The sequence below is a fragment of the Harpia harpyja genome, chromosome 13 (assembly GCF_026419915.1).
Source record: "Harpia harpyja isolate bHarHar1 chromosome 13, bHarHar1 primary haplotype, whole genome shotgun sequence".
Classification (NCBI taxonomy): Eukaryota; Metazoa; Chordata; class Aves; order Accipitriformes; family Accipitridae; genus Harpia; species Harpia harpyja.
Genome location: NC_068952.1, coordinates 3,785,234 through 3,810,789, shown reverse-complemented (window position 1 = coordinate 3,810,789; position 25,556 = coordinate 3,785,234). Strand labels below are relative to the sequence as shown.

The 25,556-nt window shown below is 42.7% G+C and overlaps 1 protein-coding gene across 1 annotated transcript in view; it reads right to left on the bottom strand.

Moving 5' to 3' along the window:
• Positions 1–11,340: 11,340 nt before the first annotated feature.
• Positions 11,341–25,556, bottom strand: part of FSHR (follicle stimulating hormone receptor) — an 83,435-nt gene continuing 69,219 nt past the window's right edge. Inside the window, exons 7-10 of the mRNA XM_052806724.1 lie at positions 24,931–24,999; positions 24,741–24,815; positions 19,866–20,051; positions 11,341–13,786 (exon numbers count right to left, since the gene is read on the bottom strand). Of these exons, the coding sequence (XP_052662684.1) occupies positions 12,559–13,786; positions 19,866–20,051; positions 24,741–24,815; positions 24,931–24,999 (1,558 nt within the window). The 3' untranslated portion in view covers positions 11,341–12,558. The remainder of the gene's footprint in view (positions 13,787–19,865; positions 20,052–24,740; positions 24,816–24,930; positions 25,000–25,556) is intronic.

Here is a 25,556-nt window from a genome sequence, read left to right as displayed (position 1 = left end):
AGGACTGATGTGGAGGAGAACAAGAGGTGCCCAGCAGTGTCCTGACAGCAGCAAGTACACACACATAGGCGTTACTATGGAAAAGGTTTTCTTTTGTTTTTTTTTTTTTTTTTTTTTTTAAATGCTGTACCTAAAAGCTTTGCAAGGTCAGAAGTTCTCTGGCATAGTAAGCACATTTTCCTGATGTGTGAAAGCATGGGATTTGCTAATCCATAGTATTTTTTCCAGTTGAACTGGTTAGTAAACAAAAACCTCCCTGAAGGTTCATGCTACTTTACTTTCCAAAAAGGAAAAATAAATCAGAGGTCAAAAAGGATCTCTGGCCTGAGCAGCTGCGTAACCCACTAGGTTTTACTTCACAACAATTTCTAATGTGTCAGGACCTTAAGCCTCTGCAGAAAAATTTATACCGTTTGTCCAAAATGGCTCACAGGTCAAGAGAAACTTGACCGAACTTATAGCATGTATGTTGCAATGTGAAGACTATTGCTCTCTAAACTGAAAGTAACAAGTCAGTCCTGTTCTGGTTTTTTTTTTTTAGTACTATGTGCACATTTTTGTTATGCTATGCTAAAATCTCATATTATTCTACTAGATAAACCAGAATAAGTTATGGGAGGAATAATTTTGGTCTAAGAGAAGAAGTTTGGAGGAAGAGGACAACAGTTTCTTCACCCTCAGTCATGGCAAGAGAAAGGGTTAACTGAGCTGTCCAGAAAAAACTCAGTGAGGCTGCAGGCATGAAAAAGGAGAAAGCAATACTCACTGCTCTGAGAAGAAAGCCTGAAGTCCATTCCTGGCAGATGCATGGGTCGAGTCTAGAAAGCAGAGCAATCAGGTTATAAATAATGTTGAAAGATATGACAGAAACAGCTATTGAGCAGCAGTGGTAGCTAAAGCCATCCCATTCATATGCTAAGCACTGGATGCTGTAGAAATCCAGGACAGCTGCTTTCTACTTTAAGAGGCAAGAGAAGCTTCTGAATTATTAATATGGATAGGTTGAGACTGGATATTCTATGCAACTGCGTGTTAATCCCATTAAAGGGAATGGCTAGGAAACCGTGATAAAGCATCGCAAGTACAAAAATAGCAGGTGGTCACAAAACCCTGGTGCAGGGAGAGCGCGGGTGCGTTGCACAAGCTTGCCCTGTCCTCTGGCCCCACCAAACCCAGCTGGGAAGAGCCGGCGAGCAGCGGGGACAGCCCACTGCCAGGTCCCCATCTGCGGATGCTGTGCCCTTCCTCTCTGCCCGCAGGGCTTACCAGGTGGAGAGAAAAATTGTGCAAAGAGCTAGGGAACGTGAAAAGGGGAAAAATGCACGTTCACAGCAATTGCCCAACAATTGGCATTTCTGCTTTCTGGAGCGGCTGCTCGGTGCTAGGAACTTGGCCGGGCCGCCTGTGGAACGTGGGGTGCATGCATCCCCCCAGCCTGATTTTTGTGGCCGGAGGCTGCTCAGCAGTGCTTTTTTATCTGGCAGGGATATTAAAGCACAGCAGCTTTCTTTACTCTGCTTTTGCTTTTATTAACTGGTAAATGACAGCCAATGTCCTGTAAATAATGTGACAATCAGTTTTCACAATTGCGAGCATCTCTACCTGTCCATCTCAGTCTACCTAAACCTAGCTCTTCTGAAGGGTTTGGTCTTTGGTTGCAAAAGTCCATCCCAAATCGGGACACAAATGCTCTCAGGAATCTTTTGGGCTTGGCCAAGGCTTCTCCTTCCATTTCTTCTTCGAAATCTCTCAAAAAAATCGTCCCACCCGTCAGCCTCTTGACCAAGCTCAGGCTTCCTGCCTTGAGCCCCTCAAATCTCCCCTCTAAGCTGTTTGTGTGCTTGAGGAGTGCAGAATATTCCCATCAGAAGTGAAACATCTAGCTTGGTTCAAAGAAATGTAACAGGGAGGGAAAGGGCAGAAACAGAAAAGCACTTAAGCAAAAAGAGAGAAAGGCAACATGTATGCCCTGAGAGGTGGTGAAGAAAAACACAGAAGTGGATTACAAAAGAGAAATGTGGTGCAGCTTGGTGAATAAGGAAGGAGGCACAACAAGAAGGAGCTGTAATGATAACAGAGCCGTAGGCACTGCAAGTGCCGCCTGATCCTTGTAACTGGCTGGACTGGGTGCTTTCTCCTGCTCTGAACAAGTGGATGCTTTAGCTTTTAAAATGCTCCACATAGAGAATAGGTAGGCTTGGGGTGGGGGGAAGCAGAGGGTCTAGCTCTCCCACTCCCCAGAAAGCCAGGGTGAGCTCTTGAGTATCAGGCTCAACTTGCTCCTGCAGAGCCCACAGATCACACCGTTGAGTCATTAATGGTGTTCAAGCACCATCTTATTTTTGTGTCCTGGCTCTTAACAGGCAGCAAGAGCAATGCAGTAGCAAAGTACAACATGTTTATTTCCCCAGCTCCATCCTTGCTCATCATACACACTTGCACAAAAACATTTTGCATTAGAAGGAAGGCCCTGCGTGAAACGGAGAGGAGGGCAGGGACTCCCCAGCCCGCTGTCTGCTCTCCATGCAGCCCCCACTATCTGTTTTTCTTTAACGCCCACACAGTAGGTGGGACAATATACGCTCAATTATTTTACATGCTTTTCTCTGCAAGTTACTCTGATGCGGCGGACGATCAAAAGCAATTCTGCAGAAGCACTGAGGGCTTGCTCTCGTTTTGCAGTGCCTAACATGCTGCCTGGGGAAAGCACGCCTTGCATATACATGTGTTTGTCAGGCTGTGCAGCTCCGATGACCTCCGAGGAGTGAAGAAGAGGCTCGAGTCAGTCCACAGACACTGCCGCGATTGTTGATTTTGACATTATCGCCCAGGGAGCAGCGAGAGATGGGGTCCCGGCACGCCTGTCGTCGTGCAGACACAAGGCGGGAGAAGAGTTTACTCTGCCGCGAGTGGAGATGTTAGGACCCTGCGCAGGCATGGGAAGACCGTGAAAGTGGCAAATGGGATGCTCATTGCAGACAGGCTTTCTGGTGGTAGGGAGGACTTGGTTAGACATGGATTGGTTCAGTGAAAACTGAAGGAAAAGTTGGAGATAAAGCCTGGAGGTGATGAGGCAGTGAGACTTGCATTCAGCAGTGGTAAAAGCAGTGCTTGGTGATGAAACAAGGCTTTTTTTTTTTTTTTTTTTTTTGTGTGTGTGTGTGTGTGTAAATTAATTCGGCTGTAATTCATCAGGGGAGCTCATTTGGTTTGTTTCTAGGTAAGAATACATATAAATCCCTGCCAGAAGCAATGGCCAGCCCAGCTGCTTGGCTCTTGAGAGGACAGAAGGTTTTGTGGACTCTCTCCTGCCCTCTCGCCGCCTTCCAGCCCCTCGACCACCCTCTGCAGAGGGGAGGGTGTTTGCTTGGAGAGGCTGGGAGCTGAGACACCCAACTTCGACACACTTTCCCTTTGCCCAGGCTTTCTTCCCTCTGTGTTTTTCCACACAGCTAGAGCAGACAGGAGCTCAGGTGCTCCTCTAACCTATTTGCCTCCTTTCTGGGACTTTCAACTCAAAAAAGACTCTGTGGATCCCAGGTAATAGCCAGGAGTCGCCTATCTTTCAGAGAAGAATTTTACCATGGTTTGTTTTTTTTTTTAAATAACATGTTGCTCTGGTGCTATTTCGTGATGCAGAGCCTCAGAGCCAAAAGGACACATAAACAAATGTGTGTTAGGAGTGGCTGGGGGCGATGGGGCAGGCATAGGCAATTTTTCATAGGTGAAAGATAAGCATTCCCTCCTCAACATGCAATTCGCTGCAGTGCAGAGGGCCAGCACAAAACTTACACATCATGTCGGCCCCACTTTAAAGGACATTTATTGTGGAAACAGTCCTTGTGCTGGTTCTCTGAACAGGGTTGAACATTAGTCTTGGTGCAGGGCATTGCTTGCAGGAGGCCTAGCTTTGAAAAATTAAACATTGTTTTTTTTATGAGCCTCCTCAGTGCAAATCTTTTCACTCCCCTCATAAGAATTATTTGTATAGTCTTATTTTAAGTAAGAGGAACTTCATTCTCTCCCCCTCCCTCCTTCCTCAACACTGTTTCTTCAGAGTTTACCAACATTAAAAAAGGGATAAAGCCTTTGAAAGCCTCACGAGGACTCTCTCCTCAGCCATCTCTTTGCTGGCTGAAGAGCACAGGATGTGGAAGATTTTGCCCCGATACTACCTGGTTTCTGGGTGCAGCCTTAAGAAAATCGTTCTACTTCTGACATATGGCAAAAGCTCCTGTCAAGTGCATCTTGTTTTCCTGGATGCTATTCCTCCCTCTCTCCCTTCCTTCCTCCCTCATTTGTGATTGTCCTCACTCTGGTAGCAGTGAGTGCTTCTCCAGGCTTACCCCTCAAAAGCCTTTTTATTCTTGTGGTCTTTTGGGAGGGGGAGAAAACCATGAGGGTAAGAAGGGCACCGCTGGGGACTAGCCTTTGCATAAGCAAGTATGAATTAAAATAGGGCAGATGATCATCTTGCCTCATACAAAACTATAACCCCTTCCCCTAAACAGTTTTCTGAGACTAAAGGGATGCTAAAACCTCAGGTCTTCAAAGGAGGTCTCCCCGTGAATGCCAATGAATCCTGGCTACCTAATTCCTTAGGTCCCTCTAAAGATCTCTGCCTACGTTCTTCACTATTGTCTACATGCAACTGTTAACCGGAGCTTTGGAAGAGTGAGGAAAGTGTGGAGATTGCAGTAACTCCATGAGCAAAGGAAGCGTGCTTTATGCAAACAGCCTCAGCTCGCTCACAGCCTTAGGCATCGCCATCTGTGTCTGCTAGGCAAGAGGACGCCAGACAGAGCACTGGTGTTGTCTCTCACCTTTTGAAAAAAGTAACATGGGATCTTTAATTATGAAAGAAGTAGCCAGAAGCCACTTGGGCTACGATTCACTTGGGATCCTGTGCAGAAAGAAAATAAATGTATTTGTTAATGAATTATTCGTGAAGAGGAAAGAAACTAAAGGATTCCTGGAAGGTTATTTTCCAGAAATTAGGTCAGACCTAATTAGTTGCATAATTAGTTGCCTGATTACCTAACTAGTTAACTGTTAGTGACCTTTTTTAGTTTGTGATGACAAACGCATACATGCATTTTCACAGAAGAGGTCCCATGGTGCTTTACAGGCTGCAGCTCTGACACCCTGAGTTCTGGGACATGGCTTAGCAACGGTGATCCTGCCCCGCGATACTATGTGATGCACAGAGGTTTACCTAACGCAACAAGGAGAGAGACCAAATTGTAATTACACATGTTGTGATTTGGCTGCCCTTCAAGTGCCCTTTGAGGTCTTTGAGCAATGACGAGGCTGTTCTGAACACAGGTCGCCTGTTTCTTCCCCAATTTCACATGACTTCACAGATGGCCCTCCTCATGGACAAAAGCAGATCTCTTCTGCTGGCACTGGTGAACACCAAAACAGGACTAGCACCTACAATCAGGGCAGTCAAAATGGGAGGTCTCTTCTGAGATCTGAGAACGACCTGATTAACACAGGCGCACGAGGGACAGCAAAACCGAGACCAAAGGCACTACCGAGTTGGTGCCTTCATTAATGGTGTGCTGTAGGACAGGCGCTAAAGCTGAGCACTAGTTACAATGGTGTTAAATGCATGGAAAAATATTCTGTAGGCAGAGTGTTACCATGAGGTAAACAACACCTTTATGTGAAAAAATAGAATACCGACGCCTCGAAAGCTTTTTCAGTGCCTAATGAGCGTTTCAGTTGGGACTCTGGCAGAATCACACGAAAAGATGCCCCCGTCCATGGGAAGAACGAAAACTGATACTAAAAGCGGTGGCGTGGGCAGTGGCGGTCATTGAAGGAAGAGGGAACAAGTAGTCCAGGAGAAAGGTAATGTCGGGTAGCAGAAGAAGCTGAAGTTGCTGGACCGCCCCCCCGCCACTTGGTTAATTTAACATGGTTGAAAATGCACTGCCATAGATATGCTACCTCTAGAAAAAAGTCTAGTTCAACTCAACTTTTGCCTGGTCCAGGCAAGTTAGCTCTGCTGAGAAACAGGGTATATTACCGTGGGTACAGCATTGAGCAAAACACTGTTTCCAGTGCTCTTGCTAACTCAGTATTCTGGCACGGCCTCATGCCAGATGATAGACGTACACAGAGACCCCACGGCAGAGTGAATCTTGTCTTAGTGCAGACCTTGGTGCAAGAATGAAACAAAGAGAAAGGCTTTGGGCTTTTCCTTGATGTGCATTCAGGCAGTTCTTGGAGCATGTGGGGATCATTTAAAAGCTTCCCTAATTTGGCTGTGTTTTTTCTAACTTTTGATGTCCCCACTTTATCCAGACTGTGTTTCCTTCCCTCCTCCTTCCCCCAGGGCACTTAGGGATGCCTTATGCCACCACGGCATCTGTGGGACAAGGCGAAGATGCAGCTGGCAATGTGGGTAAGGAAAACTCTGAATCATCTATGTAAAAATAAGATTTTTTTTCCCCAACAAGGTCCAGGGAATGTGCAGAAGGCAGGGAGAGGGATCCGTGCATTTCACCCTGATTTATTGAAGTCGGCTGGCTCAAACAGTGACTGTTTTGAAGCAGAATGTTTTAAGCTTGGGAAAGGGCCAGTTATCCTCACAAAAGTCACTCAAACAAATAACCAAAATGGGGGATAGAAACTAGAAGGCAGCGTGCATCCCAGTACACAGAGAGCAACGAGCAGACTTCTGATCTTCCAACTGCTGATTTCTGAAGAAATATTTCTAAGCAACATGGATTCTGTTCATACACGAAAAAAGCAGGGCACTTCTAAGCACAGGCAGCATGAACCATCATCATGTAAAGGACCAAGATGGGCTAAAGCTGAAGCAATGAAGAGGCAAGAGTACAGACGTCCAAGGGGCACATGCTTGTCAATACAGCATAGGCAGAAAAAGAAGAAGAAACTGGGAGCATTTAAAGCTAATTAGGCATTTGTAGCTCACAAGCAATACACAGAATTGCAACGCAAAGGTGACTGGTGATGGTGCAGTGTGGAGCCTGGATGGCCCCTAAGGGAGCTGCTATCCCTTTTTCCGGAGACAGCATATACATGCTATTTATATCAATCTTCTGCTTTTTTTCTTTAACACAGGTCTTTAACAACGAAATAAAAACTTGTGAACTTGAACTTCATTTTAAGTTTATTTCTCCACAGGATTTTCCCATGCAAATTTCTATTGCTTGTTCCCTGGGAACTATACTTCAGCCAAAATAGCCCCTTTACTGCAGAATTTTAGCACTGGATATTCCGATGACTCAACAGAAAAGCCCATATTGCTCAATCCTGCCCTGCAATCTTCCACCCACTCATAAATACAGCGCATTCCCATCTGTGCACTGCTCTCATTGTGATCTTGCTAATTTTTCCTGTTCTTTTTTGGTGTGGGTACAACTTGGTGCAGTTGTCCAGGTTTGGGTAACAAAGATCCAGGTAACACATGGCAAAGCCTGCATGAGACAGGAAAAAGAAAATACAATATTTTAGTTACAACACAGTTAAAAGCGAAGCATTCATCAGATGTGTTGGACCTGGAAATATATTTTTGTCTCACCCAGCATCATTTCTCCTGGAAAACCAATGCTTTACAAAAGGTTTTCAATGAACTTGGGGAGGTGGAGGGCAAGGGGTCCTCTGCAGTTCCTTAATGCTTGAAATCCATTCCTGAGTACTTTCATCCCTAATTAAAGGTCACCTACTGGTTTGAGAACAACTGTTAATGAAGACTTTAATTATCCAGATGACAGCTATAAAATCCTACTCCTGTGCTTGAATATTTTAAAGCAACAAGGCCCAGATTTTCAAATATGTGCTTGTAACCAAGTACTTAACCAAAAACTCATTCTGAAGAAGATTGTGTACGTGCAGTTCACATTCGCATACACAATGAGAGATTACACACGCCCATATTAAAGATGCAAATCTGTGAAGAGGTTTGTATGTGCTTACTTGACCATTTGAACCAGACCCACCTTTCTTTTCTGTTCTTTCATTCAGGGAGGGGGAGGGATGGTTAAATTATTCCTTGAGGATAAATCATTTTGCATTATTAACTCTTCTTAACAATAAAGCTGCATAAATTAACTGTAAGATTATCTGCCGTGTCCTCAGTGGAATGATTAGGAGGGAATCTACAGGAAAGAAATGTGGTCAAATGATTTGAAGACTTGCTAAATGGGATGCAAAGCCTCATCTTGCATTCTTAACAAGCGCAAACATAGACCTGCCTTCTAATGAGCAAACCCTGCTTGGCATATCTGTGCCACCCCCAGAGCAATGCTGTAAAGAAAATGGCTTATGGCTCATTTTCTCTACTGAGTCAGGTTTTTTGCTTTTATTGATGCTTTTGACCAGCCGCTCCCATTACGTTTACCTGTGGTGGCAATTTTTGTGCTGCAGCCTTTAGTCTGCCAAGCCAAAGTGGCCCCATTTCTCACTTACCACCACAAGACCAGATATGTGTTTCTCGGGGAGGTCGGGTATAGGTTCCGCACAAGGTACATGCCTGAAGGAATGATGCTTCTATCAGGCAGACAAAGAAGTTTTTTATTGTGTCCTCACTGCCAGCACAGTCTCTTTATGTCACCATAAGGGCAAAGACAGTCATAACTCTTTAACTGGGCATTTTCTGGGGCTTGGTGGAGACTGAAATGCAAGGGCCACTGTCCTGGGTTCAGCTGGGATAGAGTTATTTTCACGAGAAGCTGATCCGAAGTAGCCAAGGGGATATTCAAGACCATATGATGTCACGCTCAGTATATAGACTGGGGGAGCTGGCCAGGGGGGGAGGAGGGATTGCAGCTCGGGAACAGGCTGACCATTGGGTTCCTGGTGGTGAGCAATTGCATTGTGCATCACTTGCTTTATATATTCTTTTATTAGTATTATTGTTATTATTATTTCTTCTCTCCTTGTGTTGTCCTATTAAACTGTCCTTATCTCAACCCATGAGTTTTTACCTTTTTCTTCCGATTCTCCTCCCCATCCCATCGGGGTAGGGAGGAGTGCGTGAGCAGCCACGTGGTGCTGAGTTGCCAGCTGGGGTTAAACCACGACAACCACATAAGGGTAGGGAGGAAAACCAGAAGGTATTACAATATTGTCGACTGTCAGATGGTTTTTGGAGCGAGCTAGCAATGGGCTCCATGTTAGAACAACTCTAAGGTTTTTCTTGTGAGTCAGAGCTAGGCTTTGACTCGGTTTTCTTGTTATCCGTGTGTGGCTTGTCTCTCGTGCACACACAGACACACACTTACTTGTCTGAACAGAAGACTCAAGAAAACAGAGCTCCAAGCCCTGGCTATAAAAAAGAGGGAAAGAAAATTAGAGTGCATCGCATAAGAAGGGCCTTTTATATATATTAAAAAGGAGGAAAAGCACCTGTCAAACTTCTGTCAATGGTTTATATCTTGTTTCATACGAAATGGGAATTAATAGAAGAGATTGGTTAAAGCAAAAACAGGTCAGTGCTACTAAGTTATCGGTTTAAGAGGTTTCAAACATACCTTTCTGTGCTTTGTTAGCTCTCCAGGAGGCTACAGGAGGGTTTTCTTTGCAGAGTCTCTCATCAGCTGAGTTTCATCCATAGGTCACAGTGACCCGACTGTGGAGGCTGTGCCGCATAAATGGAGCTCTCCAGATAAGCAATAACATTTATTGCATACTTTGTCAGCATATCTCTGGCCATACACTTGTTCTCAAGGTACTTTGTTTTGATATTGGTTTTATTAAAATAGATTTCAGAAAGGAAAATGTAAAATAGTTTAAAGATTACACACATAAACATGTTGTTCAGTGCTGAGAAAATCCACACCAAACACCAGCAGGCTTTTTTTTACATTACAAGCATAAATAAAATGTATCTTGCATTTTTTTTCTGATACTGCTTTCTTCAAAGAAAAAATACTGCTTTAAAACATTGCTATAAAAGGACCAATGTCCAACAAAGGGAAAGATACAGGTCCTACAATGCCCCTCACAATTTGGAAGATGCTTAAAATGAAAAACTAAGGAATAGTGAAAGCCAAGGAGATCTGAGGACTACAAGGAGGTCTTTGTCTTGGCAACCACATGGTCAGCCTCCCAGCTTTGGAGCTGCTGCCACAGCCTGAACTGCTACCGGAGCTCCTGCGCACCAGTGTGGGCAGGATGACGTGCCTCAAGCATTTCTGTGCTGTCCTCCTGCTAGGGACGAGGCAAGGTGCCGGTTGTGCAGGCTCTATTTGCTCTTCACGTATCATCCATCCCTTGTCTCCTCTGGAGGAAGAGCCACGGGCTAGATGGTTTCATCCCTCGGGCCCTGGTGGGACACTGGCTACAACACACAACCCTGCAAGGTCTCTCTTCAGGGGTGTTTATTTGTAAAGCATATTTAACTGCGTCCCGATTCTGAAAGTGTCTGGGCAATGGTTTTGCATGAAGTAGATGAGTTGTACCAAGCTCATGTGCCTGACGTAGCTGTGAGAGGATTTACAAGACCGGCTTCTAGACTGTGCCTCTGCTTTCTTGAACTGCCAGGTCTCAGCCTATTGCCTCTGCAAATGGTCAGGACCCAGGCAAGAAAGTGTGACACACTACAAGAATTTGCCCTATTTAGCAAGAAAAATGGGCTAGCGTTTGCCAAAGAACACCCCTCATTTTTGCCCCAAGAATGGATTCAGGGGCCTTTCTTCAATGCAACTAGAATATTTGTCATTTTGGAACATCGTCATTCAGACACTTCCATCAGGATGGATTTTAATGGCTGCACACTGGTATACTGTATATGACATCAAGCACTTGTGAAGAAATAATTCCTCTGAGTAGTCAGAAGAGCTTCCCAGAGATGGACTGTTTCTCCTGTTTTGCTCTTTGATTCTTTTTTCTGGATCTTGGAGGGAGTGTGACTTGTGTTAAGTATATGAAATTTCCCCTGCCAAAATGACACTATCTTTGATCTCCCCTGTTTTATGTACTAGGGAGCTGATACTTCCTTCCCTGGCTAGGACTGAATGAATAATCATCTCCTGTAGTTATTCACATCAGGTTCAGATGCTGAAACGTGAAGCTGATGACAGGGGAAATTATGGATAGAAGCATCAAGAATTGCTACTGAAATTTTAGGAGTTGTAGGCAGGAAATATTCAAAGATCATCACATTTAACCATGAAGACTCCAAAGATTTATAATCTCATGGGGCAAAACTGTGAATTGTCTGTGAGGTGGGAATGAAGCCTGGACTCCTATCCTGGTGTTTTCTTTATGTCCACATACCCACACAGAGACACAAAATCAGCATGAGAAAACCCTACCGAACCCTAAATCTTTGGTGCGATTGGGAATGATTAACCCTCAAAAAGTTTGGTATTCGAATAATGTAAAAAGTATGTATGTTCTTTGAGACATTATTTAAAAACTCTGTAAAATCAGGAAAACTTGATTAAGACCTTTGTCTTTTTTGTTATTTCAAAATATGCAGCATATGGTTTCTTTCAGGTCTTTCAATCTGGACCATCATCTGATAATGTGCACATGAAGGATTTTTTTTTTTAGAAGAGAAAGGGAAAGAGAACTTTTAGGATTTCACAAAAACTTTTGTATGGGTTTTAAAAAGCCGTATCTGGATCCGCCAGCCCTTACATAGCCCAGACAATGCAACTGACTAATACTGCCCTAATGGCAAACCTGCCTCAGGTATTGTGTTGGAGCAGCCTGTTGGCCTATCTTGCCATACCCAAGAGCACCAGCCACACATAAATGATTTCAACCCAACTTTGTGAGACCAACTCGAGAAAACATCCTCCTTATTATGAAGGGTTTCTCCTGCTCTTGTCCTTGCTCTTTCTCACCTTGAAAACAAACCGCAAACCAAACCAAACTCCTCGATCCAAACTCAAATGAAATCTGGTTCCCTGAGCCTGCCAGTCTAAATCAACAAGTATCCTACCCAAAGTGACACTTTTGTGCCGAGTAAGGCAGGTCCATGCGGTGTGGAACAGTAAACATCAGCATAGCTGGAGATACCTCCTGCCCCTCTGCTGTGGTGAACAGAAATGGAAACAACACAAGATATTCTCATTCCTAGTAAGTCTATGCTGAAAGAGGACTGTAAGTTGGCCTTCTGTCTTCTATAACTGCAGGAGATATGATTAATGAAAAGAACTAATTGTCTGTCATTGTTACAGCATGCTTCACAGACAAAAAAATTAATGCTACATATTTTTTTCTTTCAACTGTATATAACCACTACTTGATTCTCAGTAAGCAGCTAACATCTTGCTAGAATGAAGAGAATCTCTGCCTGTATGGTGGGAGATACCAGTTTATAATCTCATTTATTTCTTGAGACAATTCTACAAGGACACTTTAGCATATACTGAAGTTTTGTTCTTTGTCCTTCAAGAACTGATGAAGATGATGTGTCATCTCTGACAGTTGTTCATTGAACAAAAATAGCAAAGTGGAAATAATTTTTTTTCCCATAAAAAATAAGTTTACATGCTATACTGAAGTCATTATTCAAATTCACAGTTGAAAGTGATTATCACACTGCCTCAGACACAAATTCATGCAAGCATTTCAGTTCAAGTGATTCATAGGAACCAATGAATAAATAGTCCCATCACTGTTTTTTGAAGCAGAAGGGCAATGGCCATTTCTCGTGTGGAAATTATGAGCAGATGAGGAGGTGTCTGTTCTGTAAATCTGGGCTTGCATTTCGCAGCAACCAAACTTGCTCAACAGAATGAAGAAATCCCTGCGGAAAGTCTTGGTGAAAATGGCATAGAGGAAAGGGTTAGCACAGGAATTGATGGGGTAAAACAAAACCAGAAGGATCTTGGATTTGGACACTGTGATGAGAGGAACCTTGAGTGAGGCTGATATTGCAAAAAAAGATATTGGTGCCATGCAGAGGAAGTCCGTGAAGATCAGTATGGCCATGCGCTTGGCGATCTTGGTGTCACTGTTTGAAGAGACGACATTAGGGTTTCTCACAGTAAAGTAGATGCAGATGTAGCAGGCACATATGATCACAAATGCAAGTACATTCAACACTAAAAGAAATATAACATAAGCCTGAGAAAACGGTGTTTCTATATCCATGGGCAAACAGATGCTGACCTTCATGTAGCTGCTGACTCCAAATATGGGAAGAAGTGCCACTGTGAAAGCAAACACCCAGCCAAAAACCATTATAATCACAGCGTGACGAAATCGAACCTTGCGGTCCAGTTGCATGGCATAGGTGATGGTGTGCCACCTTTCCAGAGTTATCGCAGTCAGCGTGTAGACTGAGAGTTCACTTGCAAACACTGTAAAAAATCCTGCAGCATTGCATCCTGCCCCAGTTTGCCAGTCTATGGCGTAGTTGTAATACTGGCTTTTGGTCTGGATATCTACAGATGCAATAAACAACAGATAGATACCTATGCAGAGGTCTGCAAATGCAAGATTGCACATTAGAAAGCGAGGTACGGTGAATTTGTATTGACTGCTTATTAAAATAATGAGGACAACAATGTTCCCAGTGATAGCTAAAATGTTGATAAACCATATCAGGACTCTCAGAATGTTGTGTCCCATGATATCTTCACATGGATTGAAAGCATCGGGTTTAGGTGAGCATGCTACATTAACTACTTCATTGCATAAACCATAGTCAAATTCATTCTCTGCTGGGTCAAATCCTATGGCGTAGTTGGAAATATAATCTTCAGCTGCAGATCGTCTATATATCTTATCGCCAGGCTGCTCATCAAGTTCTTGCTTCACCTGAGATATGCTACATATCGGATGTAATTCAGTGCTGAAATCATAAAAAGAGTAGAGTTGGAAACCAGGAGACACAGCACGAGGCATACAACAACCAGGAAATCATTGAGTTTCCACTAAGAGCTCAGTTTTTCTGGTTAGCTGATTATACAGACTACCCCAGAGCTTGAAATTAATAGGCTGACTGGTCCCTATTTATAAAATATTACATGAAAGTGAAAATTATTTGGAAACATAATAAAATGGAAAGGAAAGCCTGATTTTGCTTTACTAACACTTATGACACAATTATCCACCTGGACAGGCTCATTCTGTAAGAAGCCACCCTTATTTCAACCAAATTTCTCACATCATAACCTGTCATTGATAAGCTAATTCTTGCACTGGGGAAACACGTGACGATAAATTCCTACATAAGACTGAACTTTGAAGAATGGGTCAATTCAGCTGTGCCCATAAGGAGTCTGTATAATCACAGTAACACTACTATCCACTAGTATTACTCATGAATTCCCTTTTTCCTGAAGGTTTTGGCAGCCAGTGTGCCACATTCAGTCTTGTAACTCCTTCAGGGCACAGAACAACTCCAGTTTGCGCCACTCGTTTTGAGTATCCTGTATCATATTGGTATCTGGCCATTAACACAAATAAATAGCATAAATAAATTCATGCAGGCTTCCAGATAATCTCTAGAAACCAGGTACCAACACAGATATAACCACAAGACATGGTATAACATTTTGATTAAAAACTGCTTTTTCAAAGAAAATGGTTAAGAAACCAAGCGAAGTGAAGCCAAGCCACACCAAACCAAACTGTACCATACCAAATCAAACCAAACTAAACCAAAACCCACCACGCCAAACCAACATTTCTATAGAAACAGTAGTTGCTTTTGTTTCTGCCAGAACGTCTTTTTTAAACATTTTGAGAATTTTCAGTATAAAAGGTAAATAAAGGAAAAGAGTTTCAAGAAAAAATGACTTTGAAGGTAAAACTAGTATTTTTTGACAGTTTTGTGTTTGGCTTTATTTCCTAAAGTATTAACTCCATGCCTGTCTTCTCCCTGCCTAGACCAATGGAAGAAACAAATGTTTTGGCTGAGATGATAAAAAGATGATCACCTCCATCGAGCTAAGAAATATCAAGGCGTATCAAGAGGAAATAAAGGGTCAGACTTTAACAATTGCTTCTCCTAGGCCACCTTTGAAGTTTGCTGCATAAAATGGATCCAGACCTAATCTGGATTAGCAAATAAACCAGTGCAAAATGTGTTGCAAAACCAACACAGTTCAGCTCTGCCCACTTTCATCTACAGTCTAGACAGCAATTTAGGTGTATAATTTCTAGGATAGGATACCAGCTTATCTTCCACCCTGACTTGCAGTACAGTTGAAAGAAGAGCTTTCTAGGCAAGTTAGGTTGAAATTTTAAAACAATTGGTAGCAGCTTAAAAGGGAGAATTCTTTTTTGTAACCTAATTTTACCCTTTGACTTTGTGCACTCACTACATTTTCCAAAAATGGAGTTTAAAAGGTCTGCAAGAAAGGAAAACTAATGAAGGCCCAGTACCAGAAGGTGAGGGACATTTCCTATGAGGTTCTGAACATCCTTTACTATTATCAATATTTTTTATCTTGCCTGTCAACTGAGGCAGAAAACTGATTTTCTGTGAGGTCAAATATGCACTATGGAGGTCACAACAGCAATAACAAGGCATTACATTTTGCTCCCCTGTGTTCTACTTGCATAAGGATGAGTGAGGGGTCCAGCGTATTGATCCATATATCAACAGTTCTCTAGCTGAAAGGGATTATATGCTTCCAAGGAGCAATAACGGGAAAGAAAGTCCCTCAGTTTTTAGTGCAACAGGCACTGGAGGGCACTGAAAGCTACTTCAGTTGGTGGTTCTTTGTAAATGAACTGAGGGAAATGTTTTTATCCAATCATTTCTCAGCTATGAGTTAAAAATAAACCTTTTCCTAAATTATGGAGGCACTGCCTGGAGCTAAATCTATCCCCTGACAAGACTGCTATGTAAGGCTAACTAAATATTTCTGATTATTACAATTTATTCATTCTTGAATTATTTTGCAGCCAGCGGTCCTAAACAAAACCAAGGTCCCACGGTGTTAGCTGCTCTCTTTGCTCCGAGGATGGGTGGCGAGGAGTCTCCCGGCTGGTTACCTGTACCGTGAGCAGGTAAGATGGGCAGTTGCAAACTCCTGAGGGGAAGAAGAGCCGTCCTCTGGTACTGACTGCTTACCGGTTCTTTGCCCTGGGATATTGGCCCTTTGGGCTGTCCAGTGCATTCAGAGCAACAAGCTGCTAAAACAGTTTTTGGCAAGGGATGGGTCCTTGCTTCCTTTTGAGATGGTAGGTATCGTAACACAGTTCATTTATTCAGTCTATTTGTAACACTCTGTTACTGTTTAACATAGCTTTGCCCATGTAAACCCTCTGAAAAACAAGCTAGAGAAAGAACAACTTAAAGAATAACATTAAAACTGGCAGAACGCTCCGACAAAAGTAGACAAAAATTACTACCTTTGTACAAGTGGTTATTTTATGCACTCTGTCTGGAGCCGGTGACAGCAGGATCTTGTGTGCTGAGAAACACGCTTGGCAGAATAAACAGTCCCGACCTAGGTTCTGCGTTAAGCCCTGTCTCAAACCAATCATCCTCATTGAAAAGTGACATCAAGTGAGTTGTGAGCAACTGATATTATGTTCTCATGAGACGAGGCCCAAACACAACTCCTGATGCTGCCATGCTTTTTAAAGTAGGATTTCAAGTGACAGCTCCTCCAAAGAATAATGATCAAGTGTAAGGACAGAATCATATCAATGTCATTCTTTTAGGCAGAAGGGGTTCTTTATGTCAAAGAAAGCCAAAAACTTGCTGAAGTCCATTATAGTCTATGTCAAGTTGAGGATTTTAACATCCAGCCTCTGCCCTATCCGCACTTCAGGGATATTATTTTCCAGTCACAGAAAAACGTGAGGGGAGTTCAACATACTTGCACTGGGCTTTTCCGAAGAAAGTGATTTACCTTCTGTTAGGCCAGCATCACAATATTGCAGTATGATAAATCTACAGATTAATATTTATCATATAACCCTTCTTGGAATGGCAAAAAAAAATAATCGAAATTGCCTACGTTTTAATTTGTGTCTCTGTCTGGCAGAGCTGTGCTTGATGCAACATCCTCCAAAATTTAGAAAGCACTGCTGCTGTAACAGGTTTAAGCTTTTTGTTATCACAACAGAGCCTGTTCGCTGGTGCAGTCAGATTTGGGAGAGGTGATCAAGCATGATCCACTCTGGCAAATTATTTTATCTAAGGTTCTCGAGTGCTGCAAAAGTCTCAAAGAGGGGAAATCCTACATAAACGGGGCAGCCAGAAAGGGGCCACACATCCCCGTCTTAATTCCTTCCCAGATTTCCCACGTGAACACCAAATGCTGCCATGATCCTTAGAAATGCACCTCTGGGGGTGACGAGGCATCCTTTTTATCCTCCCTGGACTACCTGGAGATATTCTGAGACCCAAACGGCCATGGGAGAACAACCGTCTCCTGTGAAGGTGCACGGCGAGTCGGGTCACGTCACGGTTCTCACCGCTACAAGTAGTGCCCGCTGCACTGAACCAAGCACAGCTCTCCCCAAAGAAATAATCCATGTTGTGTAATCAAGCACTGCAAACTATTAATAACTCTTAAACAACCTGAGCAGTCTTCAGTGCACACGCAGCTTGTGCCAGCTGTCAGGAAAACTGCTTTGAAATGAAAGCGGGTGTAGCTACTGTGTGTGTGACTAATCTCTGCTGAAGTGTATGGTAATACCTTCAGTATTCAAACTGAACTAAAATTCATCCATTTTCTCACTTTAAGCTGGAGAGAGGATATCAGTGTCCCACCAATTCCAGTACAAGACACATGACTGTATGAAAGAAATTACCATTTTTAATTACGTTTTAAAGCAGTTAACAGGAAGGGTTGATCTAAATAATTGGTTCTAATAATTTTGCATTTATGCTTAATATTTTGTAAAAGATACATCTGGTAACTATTAAAGACATATATAAATACATTCAACTTTGTTCTGTTGACCAGGGTGATACATGCACATTCACTGAAGTAATCATATATCATATATAAGAAGAGCGTCTCCAACTTGCATACTATTTCTTACCATTGCATGACATCTGATACTACAGGGGACTGTGAAGTTGTGACCAGTCTTGCTCCAGAAGCAGCCCCACCGCCATGTGATGCTCCAGCCCAGCTCGCTGGCCACCCGCATTTGCGTTACGTGAGCTCTGCACAGTTTGTTGGCATTTCTTTGCAAAATTACACTTGCCCAGGCTGTGGGAAAGGTTGTCTCTGTCCTCCTTGGCTTCTTACCTGCCAGGGCAGAGGCTTCCAAAAGTGGGGCTATACTAAGGGGGAAGTGAGTGCTGTTGGCTTCAATTCCCTGGGGTGAGCATGACATGGAAGTTATTTAAAGCCCAAGTGAGGGGGACTAGATACTGAGATACTGAGAGCTTACCACAAGGTCAGGGCCACTTCCTCCTGTAGCTTTCCTTCAATAGTAACCCTTACTTTGTTTTTGAAAAGTCCAGTTGCCTAATTTAAGGTGTGGATTCTGGGATTTGGGTCCTAATTTGGCCCAAGCAACCAAGATTCAAAAATATGGATCATAGTGATATCAAGGTCCCTTTGCAGATTCAGGACTAAACACGCTTCCATTGGACTCATTGGCAAATACCACTTTGCCACCAGTGCTGGAAGGACCGGACGCATTTCTGCTTAGCAAGCTACCAAGCACCGTGCCTGCATAAGCCTGAAGAAGTATGTAAAGATGTCTCCTGCTGATAAACCATCCTAATAAGAAGTCTAGCATTTTGGATCAAAAATGGGCAATAGCGGATGGATTCTGTCCGATACTTCCCTTATCACTGCAGTCTCTACCACCAGACTTGCACTCCTTATACAGACAGTTTTGCAAACACATGTAGGTGATATTTATTAGCTATCAGCACAAGCAAGATCAGTTATCTTTCATTGCCTGGTAACAATACAATGCTAAAAGTAAAAAAATTACTATTATAAGTATTAAAATAGAAGCTACTACTAGTTTATGCTTACTCAGCATGGTTTTACTCTTCTTTGGAGTTTTAGGCAACTTCTGAAGACAATGTCTTGAATTATAACAACGACCTACAATTTTTTTTTCTGCCATGGCAAGTTCCAAGTCTTTGAGGACATCCAGTAAAGGAAGAACTTCAAACAAGAACTGGGGGTTTCCATAGGTACCAGTTCCTCATGTTTTCCAGTGGCACAAATTCAGGAGGTTCATGAGTTAACGTGTACATTTAAAGTCTATCTGAGCATCTGAAAAAACTTAGTGAGAATCATTGATACCTGAAGTCTCGCTGCAACTTGCTAATGGAAAATGAAAACAAGCATGGAAAATTACTTTGGGAGTCTAAAAAGACACCCCACCCTCCCACCCCCCCTCTGTTGATTTGGGCGAGAGGGGTCTGCTGTAGGTTAACCATTTTAGAAATCATGTCCAAAAACGTTGTTTATGTAGACTCGAGAGACAACGTATCTGTGGTGCTTGGTTGGACAGTGTTCCAACATCAGTGCAGCTTTCTGAGACAAGAATTTAAGATCACTCAGCAGTCCCATTACCTTCCTGAATTGACGGCCAAGTATTGACCAGCTTCTCTGCAAACACAGCTTTCCCTCCAGCTACCTCCCGAAAAGTTATCAAACTTTTCCCATTGAATGTCTTCAGCGTGGCTCCAGGCTCATCCAGGACAGCAGGTCCCAGTGGAAGATGGACCTGACAGGTGGGGGCTAGAGCCACAGCTGGGGAAAATGCTGATGCTAACACAGCTATCAAAATTTATTACTCCCCTGCAATAGAGAAGCAGTGCATTGTATAGCATGCATAAACCTGTATGTATTGTGTATTTATTTATTTCTATCCATTTACTTACCTGCACTGGAGAGACCTTTTCTATGCAAATTTTGAGGAATTTTATTTAATTCACTATGAACTGCTGAGAAGCACCAAAAAGTAAAACAAATGAAATCACTTACTTTTGTCTTTTCCAGTTTGTAAACGCACAGCAATGACTAGGGTAGGTGAAATTTGCCTCAATCAAAGACCTAAATTTGCTTAAATCAGGAAGCTTTTTTAAATTGTATGTAGACCTTGCTCTTAGCTTCTTAATGAGTTCTAATCCATGACTTGGCAGGAAGCTGATTCTTGTCCTTGAAATATCCCTTTAAGAAAACATATGGAAATCTCAGTAAAAAGCAAATTTACTTCTGCTCGACAGTGGATATGTGTTTTAGACTGTCCTATTCATTCTCAGAGTAGTGTCTGAAAAGAGATCAGCTGGAAATCTACACTGAAAAGAGGATCCAGGGATAAATTAGGTGTTCCTCCAGGAAACCTGAGCTATTATCCATTGCAAACAAAAATCAAGTGATGTTAGCTCGGTCTGAGAAAAAAGAAAAAAAATCCCATAACCCTCTGGGTAAGCATTAACAGGGACATAAACCATTAGTGCCATATGATACTGGGTTTAGTAAATACCCAATAAATGCAACAATCATCCCAGAATACTGTTACAGGATAAAAAAGGCTGATGAACTCATAACAGAAGTTTGCTACATGAACATCACATCATGGGAAGGCTACTGTGGAAAAGGGAATAAACACAAAGAGAGAAACTCACATGAGGGTACAGATGTGAGGAAAGGTTGGGGATATCGGGTTTTGTACTCATTAGGAAGAAAAAGAGATTAAAGACAGACAGGGGTGATGTGTTTCAAACTGTGAGGAACAAAACTAACAAAACATTTCCAGAGGTTTAAAAAACAAAGAGAGCACAGACTGAAGCGAAGAAAGGGGCAAGATTACAGGAGGTTAGGAGAGATGTATTTGTGTGGAAGGCAATTAACTGTGTGGGACAGGCTATCAAAGGCGAAGATGGAAGCAGCAGCTATGAATGTATTAAAGAAAGCATTAGCGGGGCTTTTAAAGGAAATACATTGTGCAAACACTAAATCTTGACTTGTGCCATGCAGGTGGGGAAAGGGAAGGAGGACCAAAGGTGCTCCATCTCCAGGCTAAGCGACACTTGGGAACACATCCCCATGGCACTAGCGTGTAACCGCTGGGGCAAAATGTCCCCCCATTTTCTTCTCTAGGGCACGAACTGTGTCCCTCAGCTCCTGACAGCAGGAGAGCCCACTCTTTTCTCTTAAGAGCAACAGTAAAAATGAAGTGCACAAAATTACCCTGTCCTCTCTTAGCCCCTGGGCTCTTATGGATTGAGACTGATCCAGGATGCAGTGCTTGCTGAGGCTGCTTTGCTCTTTATTCTCTGACAAAAGAACGGAATTTTCCCTAATCAAGGAACTGGACTGACAATGCTCGTAATTTTCTCCATACCCCCTCCAAGGTACAGTTTCCAATTCATCCATAACAGTATGATGTCAGGACAACATGTTATTTGATCTCTACTACCCAACACGCACAAATTGTTTTTATTATCGTATTAATGCAGCAGAGTGATGCCATGTGAGGGGGAGACCAGGTTTTAGCAGCATGTAATAAAGTTTAGACAGCTGCTATGTACCATACGCACATTTGCACCTCTGTTTTCCATTCTAAGAAACAAAATTAATACCAGGAAACGGCTGTTTGAACTCACGGTCTTTAGCTTAGGGTGGCCAAGCCTAACAAATTCATAGGCAGCTAATAAAGCAGTTAGTAAAATCGGTGGTGGGTAAAGATAATCTTTGTGTCCACGCTGTGCCCCCCAGCTGAGGCTTCTCATCCAGGTTCTGAAGGAACGTACCACCTTCAGCAACTGGACCAAGAACGGTGGCAGCAGAGGAGCAAACGCAGACCCCACTCCGCTACCCTGACCCGGGGCCATGACTGCTACTGGAAGGGCAAGACAGACCAGTAGAGTCAGAAACTTCTGCAGGTCAGGGTGAGAGAAGCCACGCTGGGGTCCTGAGGTCCTTCGGGGCCTGACCCTTTTCTCGCAGGAGCTAAAAGCAGCAGCTGACGAGAAATTTTAGGCTATCGATTTCTGACTTAGACACTTGAAGACGTAATTAGGTTGCAACGAGCAACCTCGATTGTTTCTTGGACAGACTATTGCCCTTAGTATGCTACCTAATGAAAACTGTCACCTAGAGTATGTGCTCATGACTCAACAACTAAACAGCAGTTTTCTGCCTAAATCCACAGACAGCAGCACTCATGGCATCATTAAGAGCCTGTGAAACTTCACAAGGGCTCATAATTCTGAACAAGAGCATGGAAAATGTTTTCTGTGGCTTGTTAGCTAAAAATCGTTACCGAGTCCAAACCGTTATTACACTGGGTGGAAATAACAAGTAAATATGAATATCACCTAGACTTAATAATAGCTAAAATGTTACCGGATCTCTGGGCATCTCTAAATAATTTCATAAATATTAAATATTTTTCCATGAAAATAGTTTCTTCTTCTTTTAAATTTTTTTCTTTTTGTGCTCATTATCGTACATAAACAGAAGAGAGTTAGGGAAAGTGCTTTGCATATTCCTGCAGGGTTTGTTGGTGTTTCTATTACAGATAGTTATCAATACACCACTGACAAGTAGACATTGTGCGTGTGTTTTAGTAACTTACTCCACTGAGTCACCGCACACAGATCTCAGTGCAGAGATTCTTTGGGATGTTGATCTCTAGTTAGAGGCTTGATAAATTAAATAACCATGATGAACAAGACAATAAAGTGGCAGTAGGAAATCAAACCAGAAAGCATTGATGACTGGAATATGTGTTCTTGTATTATTACTGCTTGGCTGCTAGTCATCAACCTTGACAGCAGCCAGTGCAGGAAGAGCAAAATGAATCTGACTTCTCTTCCAATCACTTCCCTTTCCCACGGGGAGTCTCTGTTGGATTAGCAAAAACACTGACCAGCTGATGAAGTTTGAAAGGCACATACAGAAATAGCAAGAAACAGCTGGTGGAGCAGGGATCAGAGAGGTGTAGACTGATCGGTGAGAACATTTTTTTCCATGCTTGTATCTAAACTGATCTCTGGCTGTGCTTCAGGGACTCAGCTGTCGAGCTGGGGATCTACTGGAGCTCTCCTGTGGCCCCCGTATGTGAGTTCCCCACTGAAGACAAGTTGCTAGGATAGGATGGACCACATCCGAGTCAGGATTTAGCCAGAGAACTCCTAAGGACTTCAGTAAAAGCTGGTGTAAGCCACTACAGCTTTGGGAGCACCAGAAGATGATTAAATGAAACAACAAGGCTGAAAATTGAAGCTATGAAACTCCAAGTTGGAAATACAGTGTATTTCTATACAGAAGGAATATGTATAGGTGTGGGAGTAATTAGCCATTTGACTGACTTGCCTACTGTCAGTGCTGAAATCCTTTAACTCAAAACTTGATGTCTTTCCAAAAGAGATATTCTAATTCAGTTAAGAGCTGTAAGCCTGAGAGAGGAATTGATTCATGAAACTGTGTAGCCTGTAAAAGGGCTGAGATTGGTGCTTTCTGACATTACTATTTGTGTTTCTTTCACATTATTTTAATATGATGAATTATAAAATAGAAGTTGGTATTAATTGATTGTAGAACACTGGTTCAGGGACATCAAGAGTTAAAACATCCTGACATTCATTCTAATAAAACATCGCAGTCTGCAACACAGATTTGATTGCAACAACACTATTTGTCCCAGCAAAGATATGATTATGGATCAATCATTTCCACAAGTGAAAACGCATTCCTGGTGTACACTACAGCGACAGATGAGTAAGAAGGCTCTTCTTTCATGATCTCAGTCAGGGTAAAAAGGTAATTTCCCATCCATAGAATAGTGGATGTATTGGTAATGGAACAGAAAACTTCTTACACAAATAACTTGGTGTTAGAAATTGAACTATCAAATGAATCTGAACTACAGCCAAATCAATTTGATAAACCTCCAGAATATGATTGTATCAGCTACAACTTGCAGAGAAAATGCATTTACTTTTTGCTCCAGAAAACAATGCTTTTCCAAAGAGACGGCTATGATATTACTGCTGAAAAGGTGCTCCACTGACAGTCTTTTCCAAAGAAGACAGACGCTTTGAGGGAGTGATGGCAGTGGAGCAGAATGCAGTAGCCCATACCATAGCTCTTTATATCATAGGTGCACTGACCACCACAATGTGGAAAAAGGGCCTTCAGAAGAGCTCTGATCTGAACTCAAGATTAACCAGACATTTTTCTCCCTCTTTTTTAGATTTCTAACCATTCTAACCTCTGTGTAAAATCTTCCAACAGCTCCAGTGACCCCTTTTCATCCTTTCTGGGTGACTCCTAGTCCTCTCCGGACATCCAGCATAGATGGGAAGACAAAAAGGCTCTGATGAATTGGTGAGATAAAAAAAAAAGACTCCCATGTCTCTGTTGCAGCTCTTATGTGTTGTGGCTTGTGCTCAGAAGTGCAAGCAGCTGTGCACACTCACAGGCATTTTCAGACCCCATGGCAAACCGTGGCTTGAGGTAATGGTGACTGAGATCAGTTCAGATTTAAGCACTGAGGACCCACTCACCTATTCTCGATTTTGCTCAAACAAAAAGCTAACAGCATTTTTCTCTGGAAAAAAACAAAGCAGAACTACTTTCTTACACAGCTTAATTAACTGTGGAGAGGAATCTGGATCTAAATCCCTGGATCCAAACACTCCCAAACACTTGAGGACAAAGTGAAAACATGAATCTAGACTGAAAATTCAGTTATGGCTCCCAGTTTTTTTTTTATATTCAGAACTACACTTCCAGTTTTGAACTCCAAGATTTGTGAGATGTTGAAATCCAGACTGGCATTCATATGTTGTTCTCTGTTCTTTTCTAGGGAGTTAATAATGAGAAAAATAATATCTGAATATTACTTACAAAACAACGGGCCCATTGGCTCCTTGGAAGACCTCATTTGGTAATTTTTCTAGGTTGTGATTATCACTTAGATTTCTGAAAAACACAACAATATTTATGCTAAAACAATCTGAGATTCAAAAAATAGCTTGCAGCAGTTACTGCCTTCTAATGACTGCTTTTCAGAATAGTAAACAACGTAAATAGTTACAGCTCATCCAGGTAGGTTCCATTAAACGCATGGTTCTCAATTTCCCGAATCCCATTTTTATTCAGCCATCTGCAACAGAGAAAAAAAAAAAGAGTTGTGTTCTTATTCATGCTTCATAACTGAAATGTATGTAATTCAAATCAGTGCAAAGGGATCTCAAACAAATAAAATTATTAAATGGATATTCAAACGGTGAAACTAGCTGGTGAGATCCCAATAGTTGGAGGAAGGCTTTGGAGAGTGCAGACATGAATAGGGCAGATGAGCTCTACCGTCAGAGACGATAGCTAAAGTAAGTTTCTGAGGCAAGGGCAGAGCTGATGAAGATGCTGGTGCTGCTCAAGGCTGCAGCGGAGTCAGTGAGGCTGTTCCAGGCTCATGCCAGGAGGGGTGAGACCAGGATCTTTCCTGCTGGTGCTGTCAGTGTCACTTAGTTTTACTTTTTTCAAGATGCTTTTGAAACACCGGGCCACGGCTTAACCTTTGCCAGTTATCAGGAAAAAAGACCACCGTCTGCAGTGCTCTCACGTCCTCTGTGGGGCAGGCGGAGGAGGGAGGCTGACCGTCACCGAGGGGGTTGGCGGTGGTGCCAAACCGCCCGGGAAGCAGCTGGATTCCTCCTACAT